We start from the raw sequence: 15661 nt of genomic DNA on the forward strand, positions 1-15661 counted from the left end.
AATCCGTGAGAGGCTCACCTGGATCACGCCAATATCCTTCTATATTTGGGTAGCTGACTTAAGAAGGATTATATTGAGGCAATTATGTATCAATTAGAAGTTATTTATTTCTTTATTAAGTCATCTTGTACATATCTATAAATAGGGATAATTTTGTATAATAAGTAGAAGGTATTTTTACCCTTCTCAAATTCTATGAATTCTAACATGGTATCAGAGCCAACGGCCTTCATTGCCGATTGAAAAACGATCCTAGAATTGTCGGAGGAAAAGAAGAAGAAGAATAAATCGGAGCTGCCAGACGCTGTGGATGCTGCTCCGACTCGGACGAACGCAAGCAGACGCAGTCGAACAACCAGACACCGCCCGAAGCTGCCTACTATTCCGGACGAATGCGGCCTACCTTCAGCTTTTGATCCGGGATGGGATCTGACGGACCGACCGCCGCAAACATTAAACCCTGAAGCCTGAGGCTGAAGCCGGAAATCTCGATCTTTTGCGAAGAAGCTCAAGCCTTGCGGACGGACGAAGCCGTGCGGAACAATTGAAGCCTTGCGAAGACAAAGCTTTCAAATGGACGGAGTTGTGCCGACGAAGCCAAATACCCGATGGAACCTACAGGACGGTGCGTGAGTAAACACTCTCGTTTGTTCTTTTTTTTCCGGATTCATTCGGGAAAATGCCGCACGAAGCTCTTGGACGGGCGGACAATAGCAAGAAGTCTTAAATCAGATTTAAGATCTGATTAAGATCTAATATCAGCCTTTATTGCTGATACAAGCAAATCAACCTTTATTGTTGATCAAATCAACCTTTATTGCTACTATAAATACAGCCTTCATTGCTGGAAACCCGAGGAATACAAAATTCCCACCACCGACCTTCATTGTTGGAATTCTGAGAAATACAGGTTCCCGCTACCGGCCTTCATTGCTAGAATTATGAGAAATACAGGTTCCCACTACCGACCTTCATTGCTGGAATTCTGAGGAATACAAGTTCCCACAACCGGCCTTAATTATCGGAATTTTGAGGATAGTTTTTCATCATCGGCCTTCATTGCCGTCTATCTATTGTGATTGATATCCTATCTATAACAAATTCAACTCTACCTCTGAGCGTGTAATTGCAAGCTGGTCTCCAGCTTGAGGGAGTGTCAAAATCTTAGCCATCCCTTGGCATTTGATCCCACGGTCAGGATGAGAATCCGTGGGAGGCTCACCTGGATCACGCCAATATCCTTATATATTTGGTAGCTGAATTATGAAGGATTATATTGAGGCAATTATGTATCAATTAGAAGTTATTTATTTCCTTATTAAGACATCTTGTATAGATCTATAAATGGGGATAATTTTGTATAATAAGTAGAAGGTATTTTTACCCTTCTCAAATTCTATGAATTCTAACACTCAATAGTAATCTCCTAATTATGTATATATTTTATTCCCATTGTGAGTTTGATATAAGCATCAGTTTATGAGGCTCCTTGTTCAACGCAACCCAAGGATACAATGATTTGTCTGCTACCTTATGATTTGATCTCCTAATATATTTAAGCCGCCCTCAAAAGTTGATAATAATAAAAAATTTACTCCTGCTTGATGCATTTCTCTTTGTATGTTTCAAATTCATTGATCTTTTTGGTTGGGCCGTTTGACCAAAACTCAAACCTCAAAGCAAATGCAGTCACTTGTTAGGTTTCTCTCAGATTATGTTTGGGTTACCAAAGCCCATTCACTCTATCACTTCGTATGGGTCTCTGATAAGAAGTGGCAAGCTCTTCGCTGTGACAGTTTGCCCATCTTATGGGTTGATTACCTTGAGTATGATTTTTCATCATGAGTATTTTTGGTCAAGTTTTTTTGTCTGGGTTCAAATTTCCAAACTAAAATCTACATTCTTATATTAAGGTAAATGTTCCCTTTGTCATCTGGGTTCAATCTTCTAAATATATATATAGAAAAAGGGGTAGATTCAAATTCCTCCCGTTTTAAGTGTCCCTTTTGGGTCTTAGGATTGGGTTTAGATCATCTAAAAAACCCAGATGCAAAATATACTAATGATATGCTTGAATGAGAGAAGATACGTTGATCCTATGTTAAGGTAAATTTCCCTTTTGCCATGTGAATCCAGTCTTCCGAACAGATACAAAGAGGAATTCATCTTCATCTAAATGCCTTCAAATCCCCTCTCCCCATTTATGGGATAAAAGAAGAGGATGAGGATGTGGATGAAAATAAAAAAGAGGTTGCTTGAGATGGGTTATTATAGAAGGAAGGAAATAAAGAGGGTTGAAATATATTGTCAATTCAAAATGAAGTTTTTTAGAGTCATGGAGTGGACAAACTTGATCGTCATCATAAGAAGAATATTATTTTCAATACTTGAACTCTTCAGTGATATTTGTCATTTTTTTTTTCAAGAAGCGAACAATGGTACTAGACCAACTAAAGAATAGTCATGTGTTTTAGGTGTCTACTTTCACAAGGCCCTTTTTGTACCAAATCAATCTACGTTCAATAACGTTGGCTCTTTTACATCAACACAATCAAATCCTCAGCAAGTTGACTTATCATGGCAAATAACCATCCAAAGGGTTTGGAAAAATACAATTAATGGAAATAAATGTACATGAAATCAGAAAACAACTTTAATGAACTTCATTTTGCTGGTATCACATTTTGTTAAACAACTAATACTGCATAGTTTATTTTAGAAAATTTTACTAAGAATTTTACCATTTTTTTATGTTCTTATTGTCAGGACTGATAGATGACAAAGTAGCAGGTGTAAATGAAGCCTGTAAACAGGGAGAACAAAGAATTACTAGGAATTTTGAGAATAGTGCAATTTTTCCATCCCTTGCATCAGCTATTCAGTGGCTCAGAGAATATGCACAACAAAAACGGCCAATCCGTCTGCAGGTAAATTGTCGTATTGGCAAACAACCAAAGATTGATTCATGAAATCCATAAAAAATCAAGAGAAATCACTAGATTGTCTACATGTTGACCTTTAAAGTCACATATTCGAATGATGGAAATAGCTTTTCTTCAACGAGGGTGTCCAAGCATCACCATCTACTCCACATAGCTAACACCTTAATGTTCCAGATATTCCATACGAATATATCTTTTTAATTATGAGATGTTATGTTGACTACATGCTATCTTATTAATCATATAATTTCGATTATTCAAGGTGATGTCACCCCCTTCTGGCCTTCTCCATTCTTTATCAAGGGCAATTTCCTTTTCCTATTACACTTTGAGTTTTTAGTTGTCTACTTTGTGCATTCATTTCAAAGTGGCGACAAAGTCTCCCCTTAGATCATTCAGTGTTTCGTTTTAGGATTTTTTTTTCTAGAAAGGATATTATTATTATGATTTGACAATTAAACAGATGTCATTTTTTATGAGTTTTGTCTCTACTTTTATAGTCTTTTTTCCTATGAACCATCATCTTCATATGTTCCTCTATACCTATATCATCATCTCTAATGGTTTTACACACGTCTACCTCATCCTCCTATAACAAAACTTTCCTCCAAATCATCCAACTCGGCTAAGAATTTGCTTCTTAAGTAGTTATCATATCTGTATGTACCCATTGCCTTATAAAAAAGGAAAATAATGACTTATTGATCATCATGTTCATTCTTCTGTGTCATTTTATCATCTTTCTTCTATCACGACCCGGCCCGGTGAGCTCGCATAGGTGAGACGGGAACGGAAGTCGGACGGTAGACTAAATTATCTAATCTTTAAAAAATATCATCATAACATTTGAAAGATCCAGGAAAACATTAATTTTGAAACACATAAACATAATATCATTAATATTCAAATGGTTACTTTTCTTCCGACACGCCTCTCCTATGATACACGTTTCCACCCATTCTATTCATTATGATTTAAAATAATTAAACCTAAATTTTTTTAACAATTAACAGTAAGTCAATGCTTAGTAAGTAAAACATGTCTCTAAACTACAGTAATTCAAGACAAAATAAGCAATATGCTAGATGTCACATTTCATTTAAAAAAGTTATAAATTGATTTCTTCCTATAAATATAACATTAACATAAACATAAATCATAAAACCATATCTTTTATATTCATTTTCATATTCATATTAATATTCGTAACTTTCTCATTTCGTATATATTACAACCGTCACAGGAGCCACCGTCTAGTACCAAAAATTACTCATTTACCATTTCCTTTTTTCATAACTTTTACTATTTTAACGTGCACGAGTACATCGTCCCCAGCTAATATCATAAGGGGGTGAGCTCCATCAATTCAGCATGCACATACAAGCATTCTATAACAATCATATCATAATCATTTCATCTCATTTCTATAAAATATGAACTTTATGTAATAATGTCATGAAGTATAACATATAAATCGCATGATCAATCATATGATAAGAATAACATAATCATGATCTAAAGTAACCATAAAAAAATTTCATAAACATGCTTAGTCTTTCAAAACATATAACTGGAGAGAAAACAAAGATATCACTGTAATAAAGAACCATTAATACTTACAAAAATTAAGAAATTGATTTGATTACTCCACTCGAACACCTTCCTTCGAGGTCCACAATTATCACCTATAAGCATTAATTTCTCCTTCAAAATCTTCATAATAAATGTAAATTAAAATCTTGTTCTCTTTCTAAACCATCCTAAGTTCTCTCTCTCCCTTTCTCTCTCTCTCTCTAATTGATCACATAAAGCATGTATATATTCTAAAAAATTCATATTTTATTCTTATTACATATTTTAACCAAATTAATCCTTTTACCCTAATCTAATTTAATTTAAACTAATTTCTATTTTCGAATTTAAAATAAATTAAAATTACAAAAATTGCATTTTGTGGGAAAAAACCTAATCTATAGCATTAGGAACCTTCCTATGATCATTTGAAACAATACTTCTCAAGAAATTTCTTAAAAATCTATCAATATGAAAAAAACCCTAATTTTTCTAACTCCACATTTTGAAGAAAAAGCCTCATTCCATGCATAAAATTATCTCCTAATCATTCCCTATACATTTCTTAAAGAAAATAGAAGTTTTGTCAAACCCTAAATTCTTCATCTCAAAATATCTAAGAGAAAATAAAGATTTCTAGGTTTAGAAACATACCTTAGTGCTCCTTAGGCTTTACCATACAATTTCCCTCCAAGAACCTCGCCGGAAAACCGCCCTACCATCGTCGCTGAAGCCTCTCGCCGCTCCCTTCCGTCCGCCCCCTTATGTTTGGTTGCGTGCTCCCTTGGTTCGACCGAACAAAACATGCAAATGAAATGAAGAGGGATCAGCCTCTTCATAACTTAGGGAGTTAGGGAAAATCCAATTACCCAAATTCCCTCACTTAAAGCATCCATGCTTTAGTAATCACTTGGGGTAATTTAGATATTATGAGGTTTTTGAAATTTTTATCTCCCAAATTAAACTAAATTAGATATAGGTTTTATATATCAATTTGTTCAGAATTTTGCATAGAATTTTATAAAATTATATTCGTCAAATTCTGACGACTTTGAAAAATTTTCTTAAATCTCGTTGCGACCCATTGAAGAGTTTGCGATGATTAAAATGGTATTTTTTGGGTTTTACAATTCTCCCATCCTAATAAAAATTTCGTTCTCAAAATTTACATACAACATCTATTTACAATTTAATCAACATCTTCCATTTCAATTAACATAAACTTCAATATTAGAACATAACAAACTAATCATCTGATATATCATAACAAAATAATCCGATTAACCCAAAATATCTGATATAACATAACAAGATAAACTACTAAATGCAAAACATCAGATTTGATTTAACATTACAAGTCACTAAAAATAGTCAATAAAGCCATCTCAATTATCCTTGTCAACATCCATGGATTCATTAGGCTCATACTGAGTCAAAGTGTAAACTCGCGGTCTGACATTTTGTCTTGATTGATTTTGCATTGAACCTGCAACTGATGGTTCTATCATCTTTTGTTTGCCAAAGTTCTCTGTGAAGGTGCTTCATTTGATCTCATTTCTCCTGAAGTCTTCTGAACCAATGCAGGACAATATTTTGATATGTGTACAAGCTGATGGCACCAATAGCAAGTGTTAGAACCAATCAAACATTCACCCTTATGTAATCTACCACACTTAGCAGTCTGTCTCCCTCCATTGAGTATCCTGGGTGACTACCCTCCTCTTTCAGTAAATCTGACTTGATCCTTCACATATCTTTATCTCTAGCACTTTCTTCTCTGATGGCCTCCCAGTCAAGCATCAAAGGAACGGATAGTACCACTGTCTATAGCTCCCCCATACATCTGGACAAAGCATCTGCCGCCTTGTTCTCCACCCCCGGTCTATATTGAATCTTAAAGTCGTACCCTAGCAACTTGGATAGTCACCTTTGATGCTCCTCTGTCACCATCCGCTGTTCCAGCAGGTATTTCTTGCTCCGCTGATCCGTCTTGACAATGAAATGCCTCCCAAGTAGGTAGGGCCACCACTTCTGGATGGCCAAAATGATGACCATTAATTCTCTCTCATAAATTGATTTTAGCCGGGCTCTAGCAATTAATACATGGCTGAAATAGACAATGGGCCTACGACTCTGCATAAGCACTACACCCAGCCCGTACCCAGACGCATTTGTCTCCACAATGAAGGTCTGAGTGAAATCTGGAAAAGCTAGGCTGACACTGTAGTCATCGCCTTCTTCAAGCTCTCAAATACTGATGTGGCTGCCTCCCCCCTCATAGGAACCCATCCTTCTTCAGCCACTCAGTGAGTGGCCATGCTATGGAGCTGTATCCCTTAACGAACCTCATGTAATAACATGTCAGTCCTAGGAATCCCCTCAACTCCTTCAGATTTTTCGGCACTAGCCACCTTAGCATTGCTTCAATTTTGGACTGATCTGCTGCCACTTCTTTTGATACCACATGTCCCAAGTACTCTACACTGGCTTGTGCAAAACATCATATCTTCAAATTAGCCCTCAACTGGTGCTCCTGCAGTACCTCTAACACCCTTTTCAAATGCTCCCTGTGCTCCCCTGTCTTGATGTAGACCAGGATGTCGTCAAAGAATACCAGTACAAATTGTCTGAGATAAGGTTTGAAAACCTTATTCATAAGGGCCTAGAAAGTAGCTGGAGTATTGGTGAGGCCGAATGGCATCACCAGGAACTCATAATGTCCTTCATGAGTTCTAAAGGTCGTCTTGGGTACATCTTCCTTCATTCAGATCTGATGGTAACCCGATTTCAAGTCTATCTTTCTAAAGATCACAGTCCCACTCAATTCATGTAGCAGCTCGTCAATGACTGGTATAGGAAACTTGTCAGGTACAGTTTCCTTGTTTAGTGCTATATAGTTCACACAAAAATGCCAGTTGTCATCCTTCTTTTTTACCAACAGAATGGGGCTAGAGAAGGGACTGCTGCTGGGTCTGATGATCTCTGCCTCCAGCATCTCTTTAATCAACCTTTCTATTTCATTCTTCTGGAACTAAGGGTAGTGATAAGGCCGGACACTGATGGACGACACTCCCTCCTTTAATACGATGGCATGCTCCTGCTCCCTTGCGGTGGCAATCCCTGAGGTGGCTGAAACACCTCTTGGAACTGTTGAATCAACGGTTGAATGGAGAGGGGTATGTCTCCTCCCTCCTCCAATTTCACTCCCTCCAAATTGTGCAACTCCACCAAATACCCTCCGTCTGCCAACTGGATGTCCCTCACCATCGTTTTAAGAGAAACCAGTGATTTGGAAAGCCCCGCATCCCCTTTAATCACTACCTTCCTTCCACCCAATTCACTTTGGTGTCTCCCAAAGTTTGCAGCCATTTCATCCTCAGGATGACGTCCGTGCTCCCAAGCTCTAGTGGAAGAAAGTCTTCCCTCACCTTTATCCCCTAGATCGTCAGTCGCACTCCTCTGCAAATCCCCTGGCCTTTCTCCACCTTTCCCGTACCCATCATCACTCAGTAAAAGCCTGTGTCTACCAATCTCACTCCAGTTGGTCGACGACCTGGGTGGAAATTAAATTGTGAGTAGTCCCACTATCAATCAACACCACAACCTCCCTGTCCTCTATCTCTCCCTTCACCTTCATGGTGTGATTCGTAGTGAATCCTACCACTGAGTTCAGGGAAACCTCAGCCAGATCCAAGTGTAGCTTCTCCTTCATCTCCTCCTCTGTCTCCTCCTCACCTCCCTCCTCAGTTTCCTCTTCATCGCAAACGATGAGAATCTGAAGAGTTCGGTCCTTACAGCGATGCCCTGGTGTGTACTTTTCATCGCATCGAAAGTACAACCCCTTAGCCCTTTTCTCCTGTATCTTTTTTCTCTGTCAGTTGCTTGAAGTTTCCCCCATTTCCTCCTCATGTCTTCTCCTTGGTGGCCTCTCGACTCCCTCCTGTTGCAGGACCTTTAGGTACGAGATGAGTGGTCGTCATCCTGTACGTGCCCCCGGTACTGCTACTCTTGGCTCCCTTCTCCAAATTCCTTTGATTTTTCACCAGTTGGGCCAACTTCATGGCGTCCCCCAAGTCACAGGGCATCAAAACCTTCACTGCAGCTAGAATCACCGCCTTCAGCCCTTTCGTGAAATTTTCCTCCAATATTGTGTCTGAGAGTCGCTTCACCCTGCTAGCTAGGTGCTCAAACTACTCTTGGTAATCTGCTACTGATCTCTCCTGTGTTAGAGCAAAGAACTATTCATAGAAATTTCCTCCCCGATCGGTTTGAAAATGCTCTATTATGCAGCCTTCCCTCGCTCTGCCATAGCCCAAACTCCATTCGAAATCCCCCCTTCTATCTTTAAAATCAGCACCTCGACAGCCATAGTATCCCTCCTGGCGATCCCCATATCCTCCTCTTTCTTCCCTCTGGACAGGCTCTAGATGGGGTCTTCTTGCTTCTCCTTCCACGATCTCCACCTCATCTTCCTCCCTACGGATTTCAGAATTCTTACTTTTTCCTTCCATCCCTTTTTCCACTGAAGCTGCCGTTTGATTTTGAACCTCTAACATTTTCTTCATCATATCTCGGAGGTCGCGACTTGTCCCTCCATGGAAGAAATCCTTTCCTCCATTGTCGTTTTGATTTGATTCATCTCCCCTTCAAGTCTTTCCTCCAAGACATCCACTTTTTTGGCCGCCATCACAATCCTGCATTTGTAGATTCACAAAAACAGGATTTTGGAGTAAAAAAACAGCAACTTCTTCCTATTTGGAGTGAAAAGCTGCTGCTGGAATCCATCGAAAACAGCCCTCCACCGGTCCCGAGACTTGCTCTGATATCAATTTGATAGGAAATACTTGAGTTCGCAAGTAACCCTAAGGGAATACTTGAGTTTGCAAGCAAACCTATCACTAATTGAAGAGAAAACAGCGAGAATAGAGCAAAATTTGGGCAAATTAGTCCCAAAACAATAGATTGCAATAAACGAACAAAACAAAACCAACACAAAAGCAAGATACAAGTGATCCTCAATTCGAGAGGAGGATCGTCTCTCCTACATCTCTAAACAAAAGAGTCTAGAGCCCAAACACCAATAAACCCTAATTCTCAATCAATCAAAACATGAAAAAACTCTTCATCCCCTTTAATACAAAAGGTTTCCTAATATATTTTCCCTCCCAACCCTAATCTCTCCACTCCGTTTGAATTTTTAATCAATTGGCATAGTGGGGCCCGCCCCATTAGGCAAACCAAGCGAAGGAGGTGGAAGCCTCCGCCTCCTATAGACCAGCGGCTACCTTTGGGCCGGTTGGTTCTGGACCGGTTCAGTGTGAACCGGTCTAACAGATTTTTATAACTTTATTTGGGTATGGACCTGAAATGATTTACATTGAGAATTGAGGATTTTTTTTTAGATAGAGTTTCCTCTTGTTGAGATTCATTATCAATATGGTCATCATCAGTGTGAAATTAAAACCACTTGAAGTTTTTATGTTTGCAACATGAAAATTTAATTTTTAAAATGGACCTCTCCGGTTGAGAATTGTTTTCAAAATGACCATCATCAGGATAACATTGAAATCATTTGAAGTATTTATATTTGCAATTAAAATTTGATTTTTGAAATGGATCTCTTTAGTTGAGATTTTATTTCAACACGACCATCGTCGAGTAGTTTGGATATTTTATTTTGTTATTTTTGATCTTGTTGACTCTTGAAACATACTTGCAAAGGATTTTGTCTTATTTGATCACATTTCATTATAAACCCATGCAGTGTGCTCAGACAAGTTCAGACATTTAGTGTATTTATCGGAGCACATGGAAAAATTTTGATCTTTAAATACTTATGCATAATTTAAATGATGCGCACATTTTTTTATGAATTTATAGTGCATTTGCATGCAATACATGTGCGTGGTGCACTTGCATGCTTTCCGAAGTTGAGTACTTTTTCTCAAGATGAATGAAATTTAAATTCGTTATTTACTTTAACCCATGCAGCATTCTTGGTTTTCAAGTTTATGAATTTGGTGTATTTGGTTAGAGTACGTGTGGGCATTTCAGTTTGAAAGGGGTTTGCAAATTTCTAGATAATTTTTAGCCATGTAAAGTAGTTGTGCATTTTTCAAAATGAGGTATTTTAATTCAACTCGCTTTTAATCCCGCTCGACATTATCAAATTTTATATTTGTCGGAGAATTTAGTATATTTGTCAGAGCATTGATTTAAAAGAGGTGATTTTAGTTTAACTTAGCTTTTAATTTGGCACAACATTTTCAGACTTTGTATTTGAGCATGCATTTTGTATGTTTGTTGGAGCACATAATGAGAACTTTGACTTTTTTTTTTAAAGTAGTGTACATATTTTTTGACACATTTACACAATACCCATGCACATTTTTCATTGCATGGTGCATTCGAATGGTGCATTTGCACATTTTTCAATGAAATTATGCACTTTTTTGTGTGCCTATGTGATGTGCTTGAATGCTTCACATTGCATTTCTATAGCATATTTGCCCACTTTGCGTTCATATCATTCACATTGTGAGTTTTTGCGTTTATATATTTTTAGTTGAGTACTATTGTTTGCAAATCATTTTTAATTTGTTATTTTTAAATCCCCTGTTCAGTGGAAAATTTGGTAGCCTCTTAGCCTATTCCCCTCGTAGGAGGCGTTATCAGGACTGTTAGGCTTGCCCACCATGCTTAAAAAAAAGGATGGTTGGTGTTATGTGATATCACTACTGGGGTTTTGCACTCTGAAAAGTGCTCGTGGTCTTCATCATTTGCATGAGCAAAAAGATAGATTTTCCATGCCACATTTGAATAACACGTGTACTTATTTCGAATTTCTCTGCAATGTTAGAACAATGCAGACGAGCACATAGTTTTGAGATTTTTAAATTATACCTTTGTGCGAGGTGGCTGACTACGTGGAAATTACAAGGCGATAAAAATACAAGTTTTTTTTTTGAAATTTCTATCTTTTTTATATTTTTTACTTTTTTTTTTATTTGCTCATCTTTTTGTGTGCTTCTCTTTTTTTAACATTTATATAGAGAGAGTGTATAGAGAGGGGAGAGAATTAGAGAGATTGAAGTTTTTCTCCCCATTTAGAGAGAGGAAGAAGGGTGGAGGTGATGTTTGTGTAGGTCTGTTGGTGTTGGTCAAGGGCGGCTATGTGGGCTAGCACGTGTGGGGGGAGGTGGCTGGATGAGAGGAGTGGAAGAGAAGTGTGCGTGTATATATAATTGATAATGTTAAGGGAAAACAAAATTGAATTGACCCCTCATAATTTCCAGTTTTCATCTATCTTGATCTGTGTGTTAATACGTTGATAAATTTTGCATTTCGACTCGTGCGGCAACCCAAACAATATGAATATTTTCTTTGTAATTTCGATTTTCCGAATTCGTTGGCGCAATCTATCAAGCGAACAGACAACGTATGAATGATGTCACACAACATTGTGTTTATTTGTCTCTTATAAATTGAAGGGGGTTTGACGACCCATAAATATCTTTTTCTCTACCAAACCAAATGCACCAAGGGTTTATCTGGTTGTTTCTACTTAGAAAACATTATTTAGGAAATTATGATTTTACTCTCACGGTCTCTACGTTTGAAAGTAAAACTATTATATTTAAGTGATGTTGAAGTTGTTTGCCAAAGTATAAAACCAATGTTTAGTACAACTGCGGGTAGAATCTAGTAATTTTCATTAATTCTCATATCATTTTTTCTAACTTCAAGCAATTAAAGATTCATTTGGGACGGTTTTCTTAATGCTTCTTAAAGCAACCTGTTAGTACTAACAAGTTGCTTTAAGAAGCACTAAGAAAATCGTATCAAATGAAGCCTAAATGACCCTAAACAAGAACAAAGGATGGGAATGAATTCATATAACCCAATTCAAATAATAAAGATAATACTCATGAAAGCAATGGCGTCATGAATCTTCTTCAATTTCTCCAACCTGGCATTAATATAAGGCTTTGAACTCCTCAACAAAGAATTTAGACACTGCAGGTGTCATGCAATTGACTGGCACTTTATTTGGCTCATTTCAGGTTCTTGTGACTGGCTCCCTGCACCTCGTAGGAGATGCTTTAAGATTGATCAAGAAATGAACTTTTATATGAAATCGATGCCTTGTAAGAACTTTTTGCTACATACATATTATCTTTATTCTCCAACAAGCAATCATTTATTGAACTGTTGATTTAAATGCTCTGGAACATTCGAGAATCCTTCTTATGGTTTTGGTTGCTGCTTCACATCAACATCTAGAAGGCCTTATTTTAGTGGGATCAGAACTCTGTGAAGTCAATTTCTTTTGGTTACTTTAAAGCAGACGATTCTTCTCGAATGAATTCATTGCTTCTCATCATTTTCAACATCGTGTTGTTTCCTGCAAGTTTCCAAGTCAAATAGACCACCCTTGATTAATATTTTTTTTCATCTAAGATGAGTTTGCTACGGAATCTTAATGATGATTAGTATTGCTCTGATACTATAGAAAATCAATTATTTAGGGGCTGGTTGTGATTATTTTATTTACTTTTTTTATTTTTTATGTTTTAAGTTAGAATAAAATATATTTAATATTTAAAATTTTTGCTATTTTTTATTAAATATTAAATAAGTTAATTGCTGGTGGGATAGCAATGGTGGCAGCGGCGGCGGCCTGCAATAATAGTTCTTTAAAATTTTTTAAAAACTTCAGTTTTTTTACTATTTAAAAATAAATTCATTAATAAAAAGTATGAAAGAGTACATAAAATATTATTTGGATAATGTGTAGTTAATCTTAATTTGTGTTGAATTCATTAAATGAGTTATTTGAATTCAAGCATATATTCATGATTTGTCTCTATAAATGATTATTCAAGTTTTAAAATTATACATCAATGATTGTAAAATATTTTAATTAATTAATGTTATCAATTTGTTATGTTTTGAAGTCTAAGATGAAGATATCCATAAACTATCTGATTATCATTTATATAAGCAGTAATTTTATGCTGCTCATAAAATAAAGATGTTTTGAATCAATAATATACATTCATAATTATTGTACTTAACATCTTCTCTTGCTATTTTCTCTAGTTGAACACTATTGTTGAATAAAACACTAATAATATTCATTATATTAGAAATTATATTAAATAATAAAGCAATTTGAACATGAGTTTTTATAAAAAATATTAAGGCTAGTTGAAATTAGTGTATAAAATTATGAATGGAAAAATATGCCTGTAGCCTATAACTATAATGTATGCAAGTTGAGTACATTTTTGAATAAAAGTGTCGATCATTAAAATAATTTTGAGCATTCTTTTGTACAAAAAGTATAAAAGCTACAAGAACATTTTTTTTACTTTTAATTTATTAAACTGTCAAAGTAACAATTCTGTAAATTTCAATGCTCTCTTACTATTGCAAATTTGAACTCTATAGTTACAAGACAAACAAAATTTGCATGTTTTTTTTAGGATATTTATGTCAATTACGGTAAACTTTCGCACACATCACATACGCAAGCTGCGAACTTGAAACCTCTTAGTTGATAGCCAAATCTTCCAACCAACAGAACAATATGAGCTACGTCTATTTTTGCAAGTAAAGTTATTCATTTTTATTGTTTTTAAATGCCCAAACATTTGAACACTTAAACTAAAACTTACATTAAATTATAAATAGTGGATGTCGGCGAGCCTTATGATGAGCCTACTATGATAGCAAGGGATATGCGCAATGAGCTTGTGAAGCTAGCATGCGCCTCAAGGTTTGATGGATTGGGGTAATTAGGGCTATATTTTGGGAGAAATTGTTCTGTGCGGGCTCCGGACGTAGCTCTATGTCCGGAATCCAATTAAATTAGACACATGTATTTCTTAAAACCAGACGACCCGGCCTAGCCTAGTTAAGAAAATTTTAAAATCGCGTCAGCCCGCTCATTTTTTATGTTTTTAGAAAAGAAACCCGCGAAAGCTCTCAAATATTTAGTATTTTTGCGGAATAAAACTTTTGGTGCTTTGAGGAAAAAAAAAAGATAAATTGGCGATGAGGATGGAGATTGGTTTGCAGTACTTCACATTCTCTGTAGAGCCATTGGAAAAGAAGAAAAAATTTAATAGTAAGATGTATTTTACTTACCTAATAATTTCTTTTCAATGTCTATTATGAAGCAATACAAGTTTTGTCTAGCTTAATTTTTCAATAAAGAAATATGTAGTAAATTTAAATATAATATAATTGTGTTCATCTTCAAGGCATATCAAGTTCTCAAAGAAGCCCAAATACTTTAACGAGGAATTTATAAACTGGGCAATAATGTTTTTTGTGTATTTTTGTGATATTTGACACTCATTCAATTAGAATGCATTCTTAAAAAATTGATATTTTTAATGTCATGAAAGTGCATGCTTCTATAAATCATCTATGTAAAATTTTATTTAAAATGATAATTTTTGAACGTTTATTTATTCTCTCAAATGTAATTATTATATTTTTTTCTTTTTTTGTTTATGTGATGGTTTGTTCATTTTGATGCTTTGTACCACTGTGCATCGCCGTGTATTGATGTGTAATGTTGTATATTGTTGCTATATACTACTGTGTATTGCTGCATATTGTTGTTACATACTACTGTATACTGCATGAATTTTTTTAGTAGCAATACACAACAACAACATACAACAATACAAAATAATACACAACAATATATAATAATATAATTTGAAATTATTTATATGTGTTATATGATATTCTTAAGATGAATTTTTTTTGAACTAATCCACCTCTCTTGCCTGCCCCAATTAGGTTATCATTGAGTTGAGATAAGTTCAAGCCAGCTTTTATTTGAACTTGAATTTAATTTGATTAATTGATCAAGTTTAATCTTTTACAAGTTGGTTTATTTATTTGGAAAAAACAAATAATTTTAATTAGTTTATAATCAAATTATATAATGAAGAATAAATTAGAAAAATAATAAAAATTTAATTGATATAAAATTAGATGTATTTTTTTAATATTTTAAATAACTTTTTATTTAAATTTAATAAATATTTTTTAATGAGTAGACCAGAATTAATTCAAATTTAATTAATTAGATGAGGGGCCGTGAGACTTGACTTGAGGAAATTCAC

General features: G+C 35.6%; 1 protein-coding gene across 1 annotated transcript in view; it reads left to right on the forward strand.

Moving 5' to 3' along the window:
* The window catches only part of LOC110094969 (folylpolyglutamate synthase-like), a 32885-nt gene extending 19929 nt beyond the window's left edge, over window positions 1–12956 (forward strand). The window contains 2 exon segments of the mRNA XM_020820326.2: window positions 2767–2927; window positions 12578–12956. Coding sequence (XP_020675985.2) covers window positions 2767–2927; window positions 12578–12637 — 221 coding nt within the window. The 3' untranslated portion in view covers window positions 12638–12956.
* Window positions 12957–15661: the final 2705 nt, after the last annotated feature.

Source organism: Dendrobium catenatum, unplaced genomic scaffold, assembly GCF_001605985.2.
Source record: "Dendrobium catenatum unplaced genomic scaffold, ASM160598v2 fragScaff_scaffold_501, whole genome shotgun sequence".
NCBI classification, from domain to species: domain Eukaryota; kingdom Viridiplantae; phylum Streptophyta; class Magnoliopsida; order Asparagales; family Orchidaceae; genus Dendrobium; species Dendrobium catenatum.